The sequence below is a fragment of the Tamandua tetradactyla genome, chromosome 13, assembly GCF_023851605.1.
Source record: "Tamandua tetradactyla isolate mTamTet1 chromosome 13, mTamTet1.pri, whole genome shotgun sequence".
Classification (NCBI taxonomy): domain Eukaryota; kingdom Metazoa; phylum Chordata; class Mammalia; order Pilosa; family Myrmecophagidae; genus Tamandua; species Tamandua tetradactyla.
The window spans coordinates 84,582,427-84,600,026 of record NC_135339.1 but is presented as its reverse complement, the minus strand read 5'-3'; the positions used below and the strand labels follow the sequence as shown (position 1 = coordinate 84,600,026).

Sequence of the window (17,600 nt, the reverse complement as noted above, 5' to 3'; positions counted from 1 at the left end):
AAAAGGAGCATCAGACACAAGATTTTCACAATCACACAGTCACATTGTGAAAGCTATATCATTATACAATCATCTTCAAGAAACCTGGCTACTGGACCACAGCTCTACATTTTCAGGCACTTCCCTCCAGCCTGGTAGCGGGATCTTATTGTACCTAACGTCAGGGGAGCAAACAGGCTCCCGGGTAGGGAGCTAAGGTGCGTTCAGTTCAGGGACAGGTCCCCAGAGGCCCCGGGGAGCGCTGGGTGCGCCCAGCGCTACACTCTACTCCACGGTACGCAAACGGCGGCCTCCGGCCACAGGTGTCGCTGTGCGTCGTGAGCGCTCGGCCGGAGAGCTGCGGTCCGCAGGGAGTCCGCGCCCGCGCGGGGCAGGGGTTTCAGTTTCTGGCGCGAACTTCCGCTGTTCCGAAGTTGAGGGGACAGTTGGCGCGATGTCGGGAGACAGCAGCGGCCGCCGGGCCGAGGGCCGGGGGCGCGGCCGAGGCCGCGACCGGCAGCGGGACCGTAGCCGCTCGCGCAGCCGCTCGCCGCTGTTGCCCGGGTCCCGCCGCGGCGCCGCGCCGGAGCGCAGAGAGGCCCAGGAACGCCCGGGCTTGGAGGAGGCAGAACCGTCCGATTCCGGGGACGAGGGGGTGGACCCGGCGAGCCTGGAGGCGGAGACCGACCACGGCCTGTGCCGCCAGATCCGCCATCAGTACCGGGCGCTCATCAACTCCGTCCAACGTAAGGCGCCTCGGGGCGTTGCGGGCCCGGCGGGCGCTGTCCCCGCCCTGGCGCCTCGGGTGGGGTCGCGGGCCTGCGAGGCCGGTGCGCAGACCCAGGCCCCGGGCAGCGGTGGCTTTTTAAAAAAGCGCACTTGGTGACCGCCCCTGGCAGTCGGGCCGCCCTTTGATTTGTTTTTAAAGCTGTCGCCCGTGCGTTTTGCCCGCTGAGCCTCACGACCTCGGCGTGGGGCACGGCGGGTCCCGGATTTGCAGAACGGAGATCCGGAGTCCAGACCCGCTGGGCGACTCGCCGGGGCTCAGACCGCTAGGAAGCGGGTAGGCGGGACGCCGACACCGCGTGCTTTTTTGTGGCTTTCGGCGGTGGGGTGGCCGGCCCCGCAGCGCCCGCGTCACCTGAGAGCCGTCACATGCAAATACTCGCGTCCCACCCCGGTCCTAGCGAATCCAAACCCCTGGGGACGGGCCCGACATTCTGTTGCTTGTAAAAGTTGGAGAACCACTCTGTCATGGAACCTTAGAGGTTGCAGAGAAAGACTAGCCCTTCGGGTTGAGGTTAGAGGGAGCCAGGGTTTCTTTTTAAAATTCATGCTCTTTAAAGGATAGAGTCACTATTTTCTTTCCCTGCCGCTTTAGTTAAAAATGTCAAGAGCCCAGCGGGCGGGAGGCGGGAGATAATTTTGTCAACAACTTATTAATGAATGACGAGAAATTTCCTAAAGTTTGCATTTTTTAAAAATAGAAAACCGAGAGGATATACTGAATGCCAGCGACAAGTTAACAGAGGTCCTTGAAGAGGCCAACACTCTGTTTAATGGAGGTAATTGTTTAATAAGGAAGCTTTTTTTTGAGTTTGGGATAATTTTCGTTAGTTTTTCATAAGAGCTAAATTATTGACATCAAACAATGAGTAATAATTCTCACGTTTATTAACAGTGCTTCACCATTTTTGGAGCTTTTTGTCATTTTAACAATAATACTACTTTTATTGTGTACTTAACATTTGTTAAGCATGGACTAAGGGCTTTGCATGAAATTTGGGGGGGGTGGCGCCCTGCCATCTGTTTAAACAAGCTCTGCAGGTGATTCTGTTGCTTGTTTATGTTTGAGAATGTTAGGTGTATTATCTTTCATCTTTTTGTTTTGTTTCTGTTTTGTTTGCTGTATCCTCAGTGTCTGTTTGTTGAATGGATGGATTAAAGAAAGCAGCGAGCTAGCCTCTGTCATCCTATCCTTCTAGTCTCTCCTCTCTTAGTTCTTTGCTGTTTGGTCCACCTGCAGCCCAGTGGCAGTAGGCATTTGGTCTCCAGTCAGGGGAGTGGGAGTGTGTGTGTGTGTGTGTGTATGCCAGCGAGCGAGAGAAATAGAGGATCCCAGAGTACAGAGCGATGGACCATGAGGGCTTTATGATTAATCTTAGTTTGAATTAAATGCAGCAGCATGGCGGGTGGGGGTAGCACAACCTTGTGAATTTGATTCATCCCACTAAATTGTATGCTTGCGGGTAGTTGAAACGGGGAAGTTCAGGTTGTATATGAGTCAGAGACCTTAAAGTGTTGCCTGATATAAAAGTTTGGACTTTTCTTAAAGTATGTGGCGTGAAACTAAGGGACAAGAAAGATGTAGACTAGAGCCCGTGTATGAGTGTGACAGGTGGCCAACACTTGCAGCTGCTTGTTTCTCCCACTCACCTGCAGCTGCAGGAACTGTCCGAGATGATGAGAAGCTTTTCCTTTGAGAAAAAAACAAAACAAAACAAAAAACATGAAAACTGCAGTCAACAGGTTCTCCAGCCAGGACTTTGCTGTGTTTGTGCGGCTTAATTGGGGATCCTGATTCAGATGAAATGGCCTCAAGGAGCAAGCCAGCATACACATTTCTGTTTTTGAACTTGGCGGTATTTCTGTATTTGTCTCTTCTGGGCTTCCCTTTGAATTCTCTGTTGCAGGTGTTCCCATGCCACTTTTTTTTTGCATGGGCAGGCATCAGGAATTGAACCCAGGTCTCCGGCAGGGCAAGAACTCTGCCTGCTGAGCCACCGTGGCCCGCCCACCACACCACTTTTTCCACTTGTTGTCAGTAAGCTCCTGACTCCTTAGCCTGGACTGTTTTCCTCCGTAATTGACCTTCTTCTCTCCAAATTTCATACCTTCTCCTCCCTTAAGCATCCTGTTTCCCCGCCTAGTTCACACTCATCTTTTAGGTAAATCTTTTAATCTTCATAGCTTATCTTAAATCCCATGTCCTCTGTAACCTTTCATATCATCCATCCGCAGTGGTCAGTGCCCTACTGCTATTGACCATTCATTTGGTGATGTTTGTGTTGCCAGGTGGGTGTGTAAACCTCCTGGTACCTTCGTGGCATATTTCAGTTGAGGCTCCTTGACAAAATCCCATGCCCAGTACAGTACCTTGTACTGGGGCTATTCAATTTGACTTCATTCGGCCCAGATGCTAATAGTAATTGGGATGGGTTTCCTCGGGTGAAAGAGAAAAGTAGGTGTTAGAGATGATAGAGGTTTTATTAAACTGTGGTTGTTATTAAGAGATTGTGGTTAACTAGAGAGAGGGGTGGCTTTTATGAAGATTGATCAGCTTCAGCTCAAGTGGAGATTTTGCTGAGCTGGGCAGGGGAACCAGTTTTTAGAGGATGATGGGCCAATTTTCAACATGTTTTTTGTCTGGTAGGAAATGCCTAGTAAGTAGGTGGAAATGTAGGGGAACATCTATGATAATGTGCATTTTTCCCTTTCTTTTTTTGAATAGTGTCCCGAGCAAGAGAAGCCGTTCTAGATGCCCAGTTTCTTGTTTTGGCTTCAGATTTGGGAAAAGAGAAAGCAAAACAGCTGCGCTCGGATCTCAGCTCCTTTGATATGTTAAGATATGTTGAAACTCTAGTAAGTTCAAAGCTACAGACTCTTAATAAAAAATGTTTTGTCTTATATAATTAAGCTATCTCCTTTGCTTGTATCCTTATACACGTAGTTTTCTTTTTCCTTTTTTTTTATCTGTGCCTCAGATTCCTCCAAAGAGATCTTACTAAATTAAACAGATGAAAATAGAATCTGTTTGGTGGAATTTAGGATGAGAATTTAGAGCACAGTTTGAATATCTCCTAGCATTCTGTTTTAAGACTCTGGGTGCTATGGTTATTTACAAAGGCCTTTTTTCCTCCTAATCAGGTATCAGTTCTTAAGTGTTCTACATTATTCTCAGCCAGCTGGAACCTTCTTTGTCCTGGGTTGGGCCAGCACGCAACACTGCAGGTGGTAGAGCTCAGCTGGCAATGTTAGGCCTGTGGAGGGGGCATGTTTTTGTCTGTCTTTGAGACTATTTCAGAATCATATGGACATGACTGGGGTTTTATTTTGTTTTGGTCACACCTTTCTCTACCTCTTCATAAGCTTGAATAGTGGTTACCTGAAATTTAAAAACTTTTCCTTGATGGATTTACCAGAAAAGCAATAGCACAGATAGATGTGTGAACATGAGATTTTTTTTTATGGTTATTAAAATGATTCAGTACCATGGAATCTGGTCATGTAAAGTAATTATTTTATAATGGGAGTATTACTGCATGAGGCAGACAAGTATTTCCAACTTAACTGTTTTTAAAACTTAAATTTTTTTCCCTTAACTTTTTTAAAATTGTAAAGTATAATGCATTTTGAAAAATACTGGTGTGGAGCTTAATAAGCAAAGTGACCTTATTGTTGGGTTATCTTTTTAAAATTACTTTTTATTTATAAGGTTAAGTGCTATATTTTATATATCAAAATAAATTCTATTTGGTAAACCTACAACTTCTCTAATAAAGAAAAATTCTGGGAGTTTTAAGGCATTAGATATAAAACCCCAAAATTAATAGTTGTCTAATCTCTGGGAGGGGAAGACCTTTCCAAGTACAACACCACATGTAGAAACTGTAAAGTATAAAGAGCAGGCTTTTAAGTTCAACCTAAAAGATGAAAGTTGAACTGCTCCCTCTTCAAGGGTGTGGGGTAGGACTGCCAGGGAGGTGAGGCGAGCCCACCATCCCATTCAGATCTGGTCCCTATCACCATTCTTCAAAGGGTGGTCACCTTATTGTTTCTGTATTATATTACCATTTTAATTTGATAGCATCTAGACATTTTGCAGTATAATGTGATAAAAGTATCCTATTCATAAAAGTAAATTCAACACAATACAGTCTTCTGTAGAATAGTTAGAGATACAGGAATTGTCAGGCTTCCTCCAACTTCCTCCCTGGGAATCACTTGTAAGGTGAACACTTGTCTCAGCTGGGCTGTTCTCTCCAGATAGGCTGAGATGTAAGCTGAGTAGAGATCCCTAGGAGGCTGGCTAAAGATGACAGTCTGAAAGCCAGCCCACCCTCCCTGTTTGGTCTTAGAGCTTTTGCTTTGAGATATGCTTTTGTATTCTTATGTTGATATAAACCCCCTTAGCACACCAACAGACTAGAGCAGGGTTTGTCAACCTTGGCACTGTTGACATTTTGGGTTGGGTAAGTCTGTTGCTGGGGACAGTCCTACATTTGTAGGATGTCAAATAGCATCCCTGGCCTCTACCCACTAGGTGCCAGCAAAACCCTCCCTGGTTTTGACTCTAGGCATAGCCAAAAGACCCCTTGGATGCAGAAGCCCTGGCTCAAACCACTGGGATAGATCATATTGCTTTCTTACCTAAAGAGCCTTTGTCAATAGGAATTTATATATAAATTTATCTTTACAATGAGAAATTCAGCTAACATGTTAGCACGGACTAAGGCTTTGTCTTTGGTCCCTTATTTTAGTGATATAGATGATTGGATTTGGTGAATGACTGCCTGTGGCTTAACTGGAGTTTTTTTTGTTTCCCTTCGTTTTTATAGTTGACACATATGGGTGTAAATCCACTAGAAGCTGAAGAACTCATCCGTGATGAAGATAGTTCTGATTTTGAATTCATAGTCTATGACTCCTGGAAAATATCAGGCAAAACAGCAGAAAACACCTTTAATAAAACCCATACATTCCACTTTCTGTAAGATCATTTTAAAAATCTGACAGACCAGCCATTTGTAAATCTTATATTGTTTTCTTATTTTAGGGACAAAGATTATGCTTGGTGTTGTAGAGGTGACAGTCAGGATGTCATTGTAACTGTTTTAAACTTCCATTCAAAGGCCCCTGAGGTCTTGATGTGTATGGAACCTTAAGGGCTGCCTCACTGGCTTTAGTAGGAAAAGCCAGAGGCCAGAACCTCCTCACCTAGGCTCTCTCCAGACCGGTTTGCTTCCTAGCTTGTGGTTCTTTGGGTATGTTTGTGGCATACTGTCTCTGGTTTTATCACCTTTAAAATCCTTATCCTGTCTCTCCTTCCCTCTGAGTGTATCTTAAGAGATTGAACCAACATATGTAAAGTGCCATTTATTATCATTCCCTCAGGAATGATAGTTGGCCTATGTCTGAAGGCTACTGGATTCATTGTCACATAAACAGCCTGGTCCATTTTTTGAACACACCTCTAATTTTGAAAAGTTTTCCTTCCTATTCAAATGAACTTCCTAGCTCAGTCCTATGGAGAAACCAAGAACACCTCTTATGGGTTCTTTCACAAGTCAACCTTCAAACACATTGGTTATACTCCCCAGGAGACACTTTGTCTACAGTAACCATTCCAGTTGTTGCAGTCATTTCATCCTGACATTTTTCTCCTCTCATTCACTCTTCTAAATCTCCTGAGATTGGGGTCTCATCTAGAAGGCCTTGGAGACGTGAACATAGTAGTTCTGTAGTGTGGGGCCAGGCCTCTGCTTTTGACGATGCTTCAGATGACCAGGATGCCTGGGACCATTATGTGATATTGATAGGATAAGACCAAGTCTTTGTTTCTTGCTGTTGATTGCTAGGCTTTGTCATGAACCCTAGGACCTAAGATAAAGCCTATTGTGGTGTGACTTCATCTCATCTTCCATCCCAACTTCCAGCCAGACTGAAGTACTCACAGCTCTGTTCCCTCTGCACTTGCTGTTCCCTCAACCTATGGTATCCTTTCCTCATCTTTTCTGTCTGTTAAGGTTTACTTATCCCACAAGCCCCAACTCAGAAGCTTCCAGTAACTTCTCTAAGCTCAGGTTATCAGTATAGGATCAGATTTTCCAACCAAATCACTCCCAGGTCCACATAGCTTTCTCTGCCCAGACGTTCTCATAGCACTTGAATAATACTTAAATTACAGCGCTGTAGGATCTGCCATATTATGTTAAGATGTATTTGTGTGCATGAATAAACATCTGCCCATCTACACTGTATACTTTGGTCTCCTTAAGTATAGGGACCACATAGGCTTGTGTTCTCAGGGCCTTGATATCTATATCATACATCTATTACTGTAGCTTAAGTCTGCTTTATGGGGAGAGTCCAAAAGGAAGAGGAATCCTATGGCCTCTGCTTGACCCGTTGTCCTAAAAGAAGAGATTTATAGTCCCCAGCACCTCCAAACCAAAAGCTTTTAACCACACTGGTTCGGTTCCATTCCTTCGCCTCATGTCTATGCTTTCCCTCATCTCTCAAGTTGGTTTTGCTGGATAATTCTCTGTGGTGAGGGGCTGTCCTGTGCATTCTAGGATGTTTAGCCGCTTTATCTTTCCTCTGCCCCATTAGATGCCGCCAAATAGACAATAGGCTAGCTGGGAAGAGATCAAAGGCCACTGGCTTACTGTTCAGAGTAAATGAAGGTGTTAGAGCCGGTGTCTGTGGTTGAGTAAAGCTCCTAAGAGTTCTTTTAGAAACATAAAGGGGTCAGACAAGCAGTTCTATAAACTTGACCACAGGGCTTGGTCTCATGCCAGCTCATTCACTGATGCCTGGTCTGAATTTGGCTTTATCACAAGAATTGCTTTTAGTTTGTGGAGTTAGTTTGCTTAAAAAAAAAAAAGAAACAAACAAAAAAGACATGAAAGCAATGTTTTCATTAGGTTGGGTTCAATACAAGGAGAGGTACCTGTGCCAAAGCCACGCATCGATCGTCCGAAGAAAGTTCGTATTATAGAAGAGCAGAGGGCAATGCCTGCTCAGGTGTGTCTCTTTAAATGTTGCTTTTTAGAAATAGCCATTCATACAATGTATATATAGTTGGGCCAACTTTTCCAATTTTGGATCTTGAGTCATATTATGTCACTTAAATAATTATTTTATTTAAGCCTTTTAACTTTTTTTTGGATTGAACACTTGTGTTTAACTCATTTCTGTAATCAGTTCTTTTAAACCAGGGTTTGCTTCTCAACCTTGACACGATCAACATTTTGGGCTGGATAATTCTTTGTTGTAAGGGGCTGTCCTGTGTATTGTAGGATCTTTAGCAGCATCTCTGGCCTCTACCCACTAGATGTCAATGATACCCTACCCTCACAATTGTGACAACCAAAAATATTTCCAGATACTGGAAAATATCCTCTGGGTGCAAAATCACCTCCATTTGAGAACCACTGCTCTAAATTGCCCTTTTTTGTTCTAAGAAATTAACGAAATTGTTACTAAACTAGAAAAACATATATACGTTTAACTCTAAATTTTAAGAGAGGTATAGAAACTGTTAGCAATCCCCAACAAAATATATTTATGAGAGTTTGGGGATGTAAGAAAAGATTGTTAGTAGGCAAGCAAGTAGAATCAGTCTGCTTGATAATGACTATTTTTCAGTTAAAAAGAATGGAAGAATCTCATCAAGAAGCAACAGAAAAAGAAGTAGAAAGAATCTTGGGATTGTTGCAAACCTATTTTCGAGAAGATCGTAAGTATGATACCAACTTCAAATGGAGAAAATTTTATTTCTCAAGGTTAGACATTTGTCACTGTCACAGGAAATTATTTTTATTAAAAAGGCATTTTCAGTTGCATGCCATGTTTGAATCTTTTTGATTCTTCCTTGGCATATGTATTTAACAAGGCATTTCCTCCTTTTAGAAAATTCCATGTGACACTGTTGGGACGTAACTTTGCAGTTGTATTTTTAAACTGGATTATTTTTTTCTGTTACAAAATAAACTTTACATAGCAGTGAGATAAGTGAAAAGTCAAGAACCTAATTCCACTCACCCCTCACTTGCCGGAAATAGCCACTTTTTTTTTTTTTTAACTTTTTTTATTAATTAAAAAAATTAACAAACAAAACATTAAGATATCATTCCATTCTACATATACAATCAGTAATTCTTAATATCATCACATAGTTGCATATTCATCATTTCTTAGAACATTTGCATCGATTTAGAAAAAGAAATAAAAAGACAACAGAAAAAGAAATAAAACGATAACAGAGAGAAAAAAAGATTATACATACCCCTTACCCCTCACTTTCATTTACCACGAGCATTTCAAACTAAATTTATTTTAACATTTGTTTCCCCTATTATTTATTTTTATTCCATATGTTCTACTCTTCTGTTGATATAGTAGCTAAAAGGAACATCAGACACAAGGTTTTCACATTCACAGAGTCTCATTGTGAAAGCTATATCATTGTTCAATCATCATCAAGAAACATGGCTACTGGAACACAGCTCTACATTTTCAGGCAGTTCCCTCCAGCCTCTCCGCTACATCTTGAACAACAAGGTGATATCTACTTAATGCATAAGAATAACCTCCTGGATAACCTCTCAACTCTGTTTGGAATCTCTCAGCCATTGATGCTTAGCCTCATTTCACTCTTCCCCCTTTGGTCGAGAAGGTTCTCTCAGTCCCTTGATGCTGAGTCTCAGCTCATTCCAGGATCTCTGTCCCACGTTGCCAGGAAGGTCCACACCCCTGGGGGTCATGTCCCACGCAGAGAGGGGGAGGGTGGTGAGACTGCTCATCATATTGGCTGGAGAGAGAGGCCACATCTGAGGCTCTCTTGGGGGTGACTCTTAGGCCTAAATTTTAAGTAGACCTGACCTATCCTTTGTGGGGTTAAGTTTCATATGAACAAACCCCAAGACTGGGGGCTCATCCTGTAGCTTTGGTTGTCCACACTGCTTGTGAGAATATTAAGAATTCAACTTGGGGAAGTTGAATTTCTCCCCACTCTCACCATTCCCTGAAGGGGGCTTGCAAATGCTTTTCCAGTCACTGATCAAATCTCTCTGGGATTCATCGGGGCATCACTCTGGACAAACCAACGAAATCTCATGCCCTACCTGAGATTCCAAGTACTTATGACATTAAATCAAACTATCTACATGAGTTATATTAGGAAATGCTCTAGTCAAAATATAAATTTTGTAACAAATAAACATTTTTTGCTTTAGTCTCACACATAAGGTGACATTTTAAAGTATTAATTATCATCTATTTTCAGCACCTGCAATAATGACATTCCTTTGTTCTTCCTCATGCAAAAACATTTTTAAAATTTGTACATTGTACATTTCACTATTATTATACACTCTAGGCATTCCTAGATTATACCATCTCGATCTTTACCATCTATCTTTCTTTCTGATTTCATTTATGTCCCCAGACCTCCTCCCTCTATCATTTTCACATGCAGCTTCATTCAGTGTTTTAACATAATTATATTATAGTTAGGTAGTATTGTGCTGTCCATTTCTGAGTTTTTATATTCAGTCCTGTTGCACTATCTGTATCCCTTCAGCTCCAATTACCCAATATCTCACCCTATTTCTATCTCCTGATGGTCTCTGTTACCAAGGAAATATTCCAAGTTTATTCACTAATGTCAGTTCATATCAGTGTGACCATACAGTATTTGTCCTTTTGTTTCTGGCTAATCACACTCAGCATAATGTCCTTAAGGTCCATTCATGTTGTTACATACTTCATAACTTTACTCTGTCTTACAGCTGCATAATATTCCATCTTATGTAAATGTCACAGTTTAGCCAACTGTTTGTTGATGGACATTTTGGCTGTTTCCATCTCTTGGTAATTGTTAATAATGCTGCTATAAACATTGGTGTGTAAATGTCCATTTGTGTCCTTGGCCTTGTGTCCTTAGAGTAGAGACAGCATATAGATGGGTCCTGTTTTTTAATCCATTCTGCCACACTATGTCTTTTGATTGGAGTGTTTAATCCATTAACATTCAGTGTTAGTACTGCATGGGTAGTACTTTCTTCTACTGTTTTGCCTTCTGGATTTTATATGTCATATCTAATTTTCCTTCTTTTTACCTTTACTCATAGTCTTCCTTTCTACACTCTTCTCCACACTTCTTTCTTCTGTCTTCGTATCTGTCTCTAGTGTTCCCTTTAGTATTTCTTGAAGAGCTGGTCTCTTGGTCACAAATTCTCTCAGTGATTTTTTGTCTGAAAGTGTTTTAATTTCTCCTTCATTTTTGAAGGACAATTTTGCTGGATATAGAATTCTTGGTTGGCAGTTTTTCTCTTTTAATAATTTAAATATATTATCTCACTGTCTTCTCGCCTCCATGGTTTCTGCTGAGAGATCTGCGCATAGTCTTATTGGGCTTCCCTTGTATATGATGGACTGCTTTTCTCTTTCTGCTTTCAAGATCCTCTCTTTCTCTTTGACCTCTGACATTCTGATTATTAAATGTCTTGGAGTATGTCTATTTGGATCTATTCTCTTTGGGGTACGCTGCACTTCTTGGATCTGTAATTTTAAGTCTTTCATAAGAGTTGGGAAATTTTCAGTGATAATTTCCTCCATTAGTTTTTCTCCTCCTTTTCCCTTCTCTTCTCCTTCTGGGACACCCACAACACGTACATTCGTGCGCTTCATATTGTCTTTCAATTCCCTGAGTCCCTGCTCGTATTTTTCCATTTTTTTCCCTATAGTTTCTGTTTCTTGTCGGATTTCAGATGTTCCGTCCTCCAGTTTAGAAATCCTATGTTCTGTCTCTCGAAATCTACCATTGTAGGTTTCCATTGTTTTTTTCATCTCTTTTACTGTGTCTTTCATTCCCATAAGTTCTGTGATTTGTTTTTTCAGACTTTCAGTTTCTTCTTTTTGTTCTTTCCTTGCCTTCTTTATGTCCCCCTCAATTCATTGATTTGGTTTTTGATGAGGTTTTCCATGTCTGTTCGTACATTCTGAATTAATTGTTTCAGCTCCTGTATGTCATTTGAATTGTTGGTTTGTTCCTTTGACTGGGCCATATCTTCAGTTTTCCTAGTGTAATTTGTTATTTTTTTGCTGGCATCTAGGCATTTAATTACCTTAATTAGTTTATTCTGGAGATTGCTTTCAGTTCTTTTATCTAGGGTTTTCTTGCTGGATGAATTTTTTGTCTATCTGTTCTTTGACATTCTGTTCAGCTTTACCTGGACCTTTAGCTTAAGTTTTGTTTAACAGAGGAGAATTTTTCAGTTCTTATTTTCTTGTTTCTTGCCCTGCTTGTGTGGTGCCTTTCCCCACACACATACTTAGGAGGGTCTACTTAGATATTATAGACCCCAGCCAGATTTTCCCAGACCAAACTGGCCTCTTATCAGGAGCAAAGAGTCACCTGTGTCGCTTTTCCCTGAGGGTGAGACCCAGCAGGTTGAAAGACTTTCCTGTGAAGTCTCTGGGCTCTGTTTTTCTTATCCTGCCCTGTGTGTGGCGCTTGTCTGCCTGCAGGTCCCACCAGCATAAGATGATGCGGTACCTTTAACTTTAGCAGACTCTCCCTGCTGGGGGCATGGTGGAGACAGAGGAGAGGTTGTAGGCTGGTTTTAATGGCTACAAATTACCAAGCCCTGGTGTCTGAATTCCTTGATGGAGGGATTCCACCTGGGTGGGGCTTCACCCCTCCCCTGGGGAAGCCACAGGCTCCAGATAAGCCCCCCAAAGAGCTCACTTCTGCCTATGCCTGGGGCAGTTGCAGCCTGAAAAGTCCTGCTGCTGTATCCAGAGGCAGTCAAGCCTTTGTAGATACACAGCCACAAAAACCTGTTTCCTTCTTTTTTTTTTTTTTCCCCTTTTTCCGTCAGTCCTGCCCCCTTGGCACTGGGGCAAAAATGAGAAACCTCCGCTTTGATCAGGTTCACCTAAGCCGGGGGCCTATTTTTAGTAGTCAGAATTTGTTAATTAGTTCCACAATTGGCGTTTGAATGTGCCCAGTCCTTGCTGCTGGTAAAGTCCTTTCCTTTCCCCTCTGGGAAGCGGCCTGTGGGGGAGGGGTGCTGGCTGCCGCAGCTTTGGGAACTCACAGTTTGGGGGGGTGCTCGCAGCCAGTCTAGCTGGTCCAGACTGGGGTACGCTGTGTGTCTGGTCACTGACGTGGCCCCAGGAGCTGTTCTGTACTGTTTCTGGTTATTTAGTAGTTGTTCTGGAGGACGAACTAAAACGCGCACATTGTTAAGGTGCCATCTTGACCCGGAACCAATAGCCACTTTTAAAATGTGGAGGATCTTTGATTATTTTGTTTCCCAGTCATAAAAACATGCACTTATAAATTGGGTTTGTTTTCTTTTTTTCAAAGCTGATTATAAGATTATAATATATATACTCTTCTGCAACATGACTTCTCCATGTGGACATCCTTCCATATCAATAATATACATCCTCCTTATTCTTTTCAGTGATTCCCACTGTATGGCTGTATTGTAAATATATATTTTACCAATCCTCTGATGGATGGATAAGTTCCTTATAGCATTTTATTCTAATATAAATCACTGATGTGAAAAATCTTTGTATGTATTTTTGTCCTGATACTTCTGTAGGGCGCCTCTTTAAAAGGGGGATTTCCAGGTCAGTGGGCACACGCATCTTTTTTTTTTTTTTTGCTTGGGCAAGCACTGGAAATCAAACCTGGGTCTCCGGCTTGGCAGGTGAGAACTCTGCCTGCTGAGCCACCATGGCCCGCCTGGGTACATGCATTTTTAATAGATTCCACCAAATTGTTCTCCTGAATGGCTGTATCAGTTATACTTCCTCAACAGGTTGAGAGTCCATTCGCTCTCTTTCTTTCTGGCTTATTCTAGAGAGTATTGGTCTTAACATTTTTGTCAATTTCATAAGCAAAAGTAACTTCTTCTATTTTGAAGATCTTTTTCCCCCTCTTTCCATAGCCGATACACCTATGTCCTTCTTTGACTTTGTGGTTGATCCACATTCATTTCCTCGTACAGTGGAAAACATCTTTCATGTTTCCTTCATTATAAGGGTAAGATTTAAGCTATTTCTCTAATTGCTTTTATATGCTTTTAAAAGATAAGGTTGGTGTAACTACTTGTTGAAGAATGCTTTGAAAACTATTGCTTTTTTCTCTCTTTGCTTTGTATATGTTATACAATAAAAAAGTTAAAAATAAATAAATAAATAGCTATAGATTGGAAGCTAGCAAAGTTTTTTTTTTTTTTTTTGCTAACCAGCATGTAATTTAGAGCCATTTGTAGCAAAACGTTAATTGAATATAGACAGACGATAACTAGCTAAAAAATTGTGGGCTTGCTTTTATGTTTTAAAATTAGCGAGAAAATCAGCAAAATTTGCAGATGGGACTATATGTTAGATAACAGTATGGTATAAATGTTAAATTCCCTGAATTTAATAGTTGTCATGTTATATAAGAGAATATTCTTTTTCTGAAGGAAAAATGTCATCTATGACTTTAATCTCATATGGTTGATAAAAATAATACATAGAGACAGTGATAAAGCAAATGAGCCAAACTTCAACAATTGATGAATTTGGAGAAAGGCGATATGGGAGACCTTTAAAGAAGTCTTGCAGACTACTTGCAGAAATAGTTTAGTTTGAAATTATTTTGAAATGGAATTTTTTTTTAAAAAAACTACTTAGAAATGTACTATGGAAATTTGCTTCCATCTGTCATCTTACATTAGGTTTTATTCCTGGACACATAAGATGAATTTTATTTTACCCTTAGATAAAATCTAGTTTATCTAATTGACCAAAGTATTTTTCCAGAAATGTTAACAAAAGCATATTATCAATGGTAAGTGATGGAATCTGCACAATAAAATGTGGAGTATTCAAAAATATTTCTGAATTGGTTAAAGAGGCTGCACAGTTAGTTTTATTTAAGAGAGCCTCAGGATGGAGGCTGCATTTGGATGAGAGTTATTTAGAAACCAGAGAAATGCCCTATGTAAAGAATGATGTTAGAAATCTTGTCCATATAATCTCATTGTTGTTATGGTACATTTTGATTGTTATTGTCTGAGATATAGAGGTTTCTAGTTGAGTAAATTTTTTTTTATCCAGTGGATATAGGTTTTGAATCAAAATTTTAGTCTTCAACTAAAATCTTGTTTGTGCTTTAGGATGGTTTTGCAAGAATAAGACTTGACCAAGACCGACTGCCAATAATAGGTAAATGATAGTATGTTCAGAAAATTTAATTTTAGAGAAATTATAGTTGTTCTTAGGGTTTACAAAATTTATTTTGCTAAATGTAAATGAGTTTTCATTGTAGGTAGCAATCTTTTCAACTAACTGAAAATACTGAAAACATGGCTATTGTTTAAAACTTAGATGGTTTCATTGATATCACTGTTTTAGTTTGTAAGCTGCTGGAATACAATATACTAGAAACAGAACAGCTTTTAAAAAGGGAATTTATTAAGTTGCAAGTTTACAGTTCTAAGGCTGTGAAAATGTCCAAATTAAAGCGTCCAGATAAAGATGCTGTAACTCCACAGAAAGGACTGATGCAGTGCAGGGTTTCTCACAGCTGAGAAGGCACATACTAACTTTCTCTCTTCATTCCATAAGGCTTCCCCAGGGGCGTTTTCCTTCTGCTTCTCTAAATATCTCTGGCTGTGTAGGCTTTGTTGGTTCTCAAGCTTTTTCCAAAATGGTTCCCTCTTAAAAGGCTCTGGTAGGCGACCCTACCTTGAATGGGTAGAGACACATCTCCATGGAAACCATCTAATCAAAACTTATCCACAGTTGGGTGGGTCATATCTCCATGGAAACAATCCAAAAAGATCCTACCCAGCAATATTGAATGAGGACTAAAGAGCATGGCTTTTCTGGGGTACAGGACAGTTTCAAACCAGCACAATCACCAATTCAAAATCTACTGCAGTAAATGTTATAATTCCCTCAAATTTTTATGTAGAAAGTTTATAATTTGCAGCCATTTTGAAGTTTCCCTCTTTCTCCCCAACTTTTCTGTGATACCAGCTCCTCCTCTACTTGATGAAAATTTAATTCTTACTTGAATAATGTCACAATCTTCTTCACTCATATCCTCCTAAGTTCTGTAGAGAATACTACATGTATAAATATATGTTGGAATAACCTTTGAAAACTTTGTCTCTCAAACAGAGCCTGTTAATGAAGAAAGTGGGGGAATTGACCAAAACACCCAGATCAGGAATCAAGGAATCATAGCTTTGAGTTACCGGGACTGGGAGGTAAGTCCTGCATGTTGCCCCTGCATAGCTCTGACTCGTCTTCCTTTGCTTTAAACCCAGTGCCCACATGTTCTTTGTTCTCTGCCAGGAGATTGTGAAGACCTTTGAAATTTCAGAGCCTGTGATTGCCTCCAGTCAGAGTCGGCAGAGACTAAGTGTTTGATGCTAGCTGAAGGTAACATTTTCCATGGACAGCCTTCCATTTTTATTAAGTTTTACTTGGCGTTCTGAACTGTTCTACTTGTTTTCTATTTTATTGCAGTTTGGATTTTGTCTCCCCCTAGTGCCTCATTAGAATAGTATGAAACCCATGAGAAAGGCAGATGTGGAACAAAGTGGCTCCAAGTTCTTTTGTTTGGAGTAATTTGGTAGTCTTAAGATTTGCAGAAGAATGAGGCAGAGCAGGTATTGGTTCTTTTTCTCCCCTGACAAATTGATAAATGAGATAAGTAAAATACTGAATTCTAGCCTCAGTTTTGTTTACTGTCCCCTTAGAATTCCTTATTTTATAGGTTTCCTTATTTTATATTTTATAACAAAACAAAGGGGATTAGCAAAGACAGAATTACCTTGGAATAATGATAGTAAATGGCCATTTCTGAAATTTGAATTATATTGTGACATAGTCTTCATTTTTATGAAGGGGAACTCCATTTCTGGAAAGAAATCTTAGCAGTGTTATGGCATTCTGTATTGCCAAAAGCTGTAGGTGGGAACCAGGAGCCTTAGATTCTAGTGGCTCTGCCCGTTACTAGATTTAGGACTTGGGCAAATCACTTAATCACACTCAATTTAAGTTTTTAAATTCATAAAATGGGGAGATTTTTGAACGACATAATTGCTAAATTTTTTTCCCCTGCTCAAACATGCTATGATTTGAGAGTTAACTTTTTGAGAGAATTATGTTTATTTAATACAAACTCTTAATATGTACCTCAATTAGTTGAACTTCTTTTGTTCCAAAATAATTTACTTCTGTAAAAATATTTTGAAGGAAGGAGGAGAAAGAGACATAAGATATATCATGTGGGTTAACCTGGGCCATGCTCGTTAAGGAGTAGCTGGATGTTACATTTCATTTATAGATATTAAATGAACTTTTGCTTTATCATTTATAAATTGTTAACTGGCTTTTGTCTTCTCCTCTGTTTTTAGGACTCGAATGGATAGTGAAATCCAAAAAGGAAAGTAGCATATATTGTATATATTGTATGATAAACATTTTTAAAGACAAGATTGTTTTTAGTAGAATGTAGATTTTGATAGTTAATGAATTTGTCATGCTCGTCTTGGATTAAAGGAAATTCACTGCCATAGTCATAATATCATTGTAGTTACTCTTTATTGTTGGATTATGGGAGAGTTTCTCCTTTGTTCAATCCTATCCATTGAGAGCTACACTCAGGTTGCTTGGTTCTTTAGCTGTTAAGTTAGTCAAGTCAACAAATAACAGGCTGAACCCTATGGTATTGATTTTGTAGGTAAAAAATGACCACGATCAGCCACTTCACATGAATCAGCCTATGATTTACACACAGTAAACTATCAAGTCCT

The 17,600-nt window shown here is 40.4% G+C and overlaps 1 protein-coding gene across 2 annotated transcripts; it reads left to right on the top strand.

Annotated features, from left to right (window-relative positions):
• The first annotated feature begins 357 nt into the window (after positions 1–357).
• NSMCE4A (NSE4A component of SMC5/6 complex) lies at positions 358–17,371 on the top strand. 2 transcript variants are annotated; one of them, XM_077126266.1, is made up of 11 exons: positions 358–725; positions 1,467–1,544; positions 3,491–3,621; positions 5,598–5,749; positions 7,686–7,785; positions 8,410–8,500; positions 13,731–13,825; positions 14,949–14,997; positions 15,958–16,046; positions 16,135–16,221; positions 16,309–17,195. In XM_077126266.1, the coding sequence occupies exons 1-10, from the start codon at positions 434–436 to the stop codon at positions 16,207–16,209; spliced, it is 1,152 nt and encodes a 383-aa protein (XP_076982381.1). In that variant the 5' UTR covers positions 358–433; the 3' UTR covers positions 16,210–16,221; positions 16,309–17,195. The 2 variants fall into 2 exon arrangements, with proteins under 2 accessions (XP_076982381.1, XP_076982380.1); XM_077126265.1 differs by lacking the exon at positions 16,309–17,195 and adding an exon at positions 17,202–17,371 and having other exon boundaries at positions 360–725.
• The last annotated feature ends 229 nt before the right edge of the window (positions 17,372–17,600 follow it).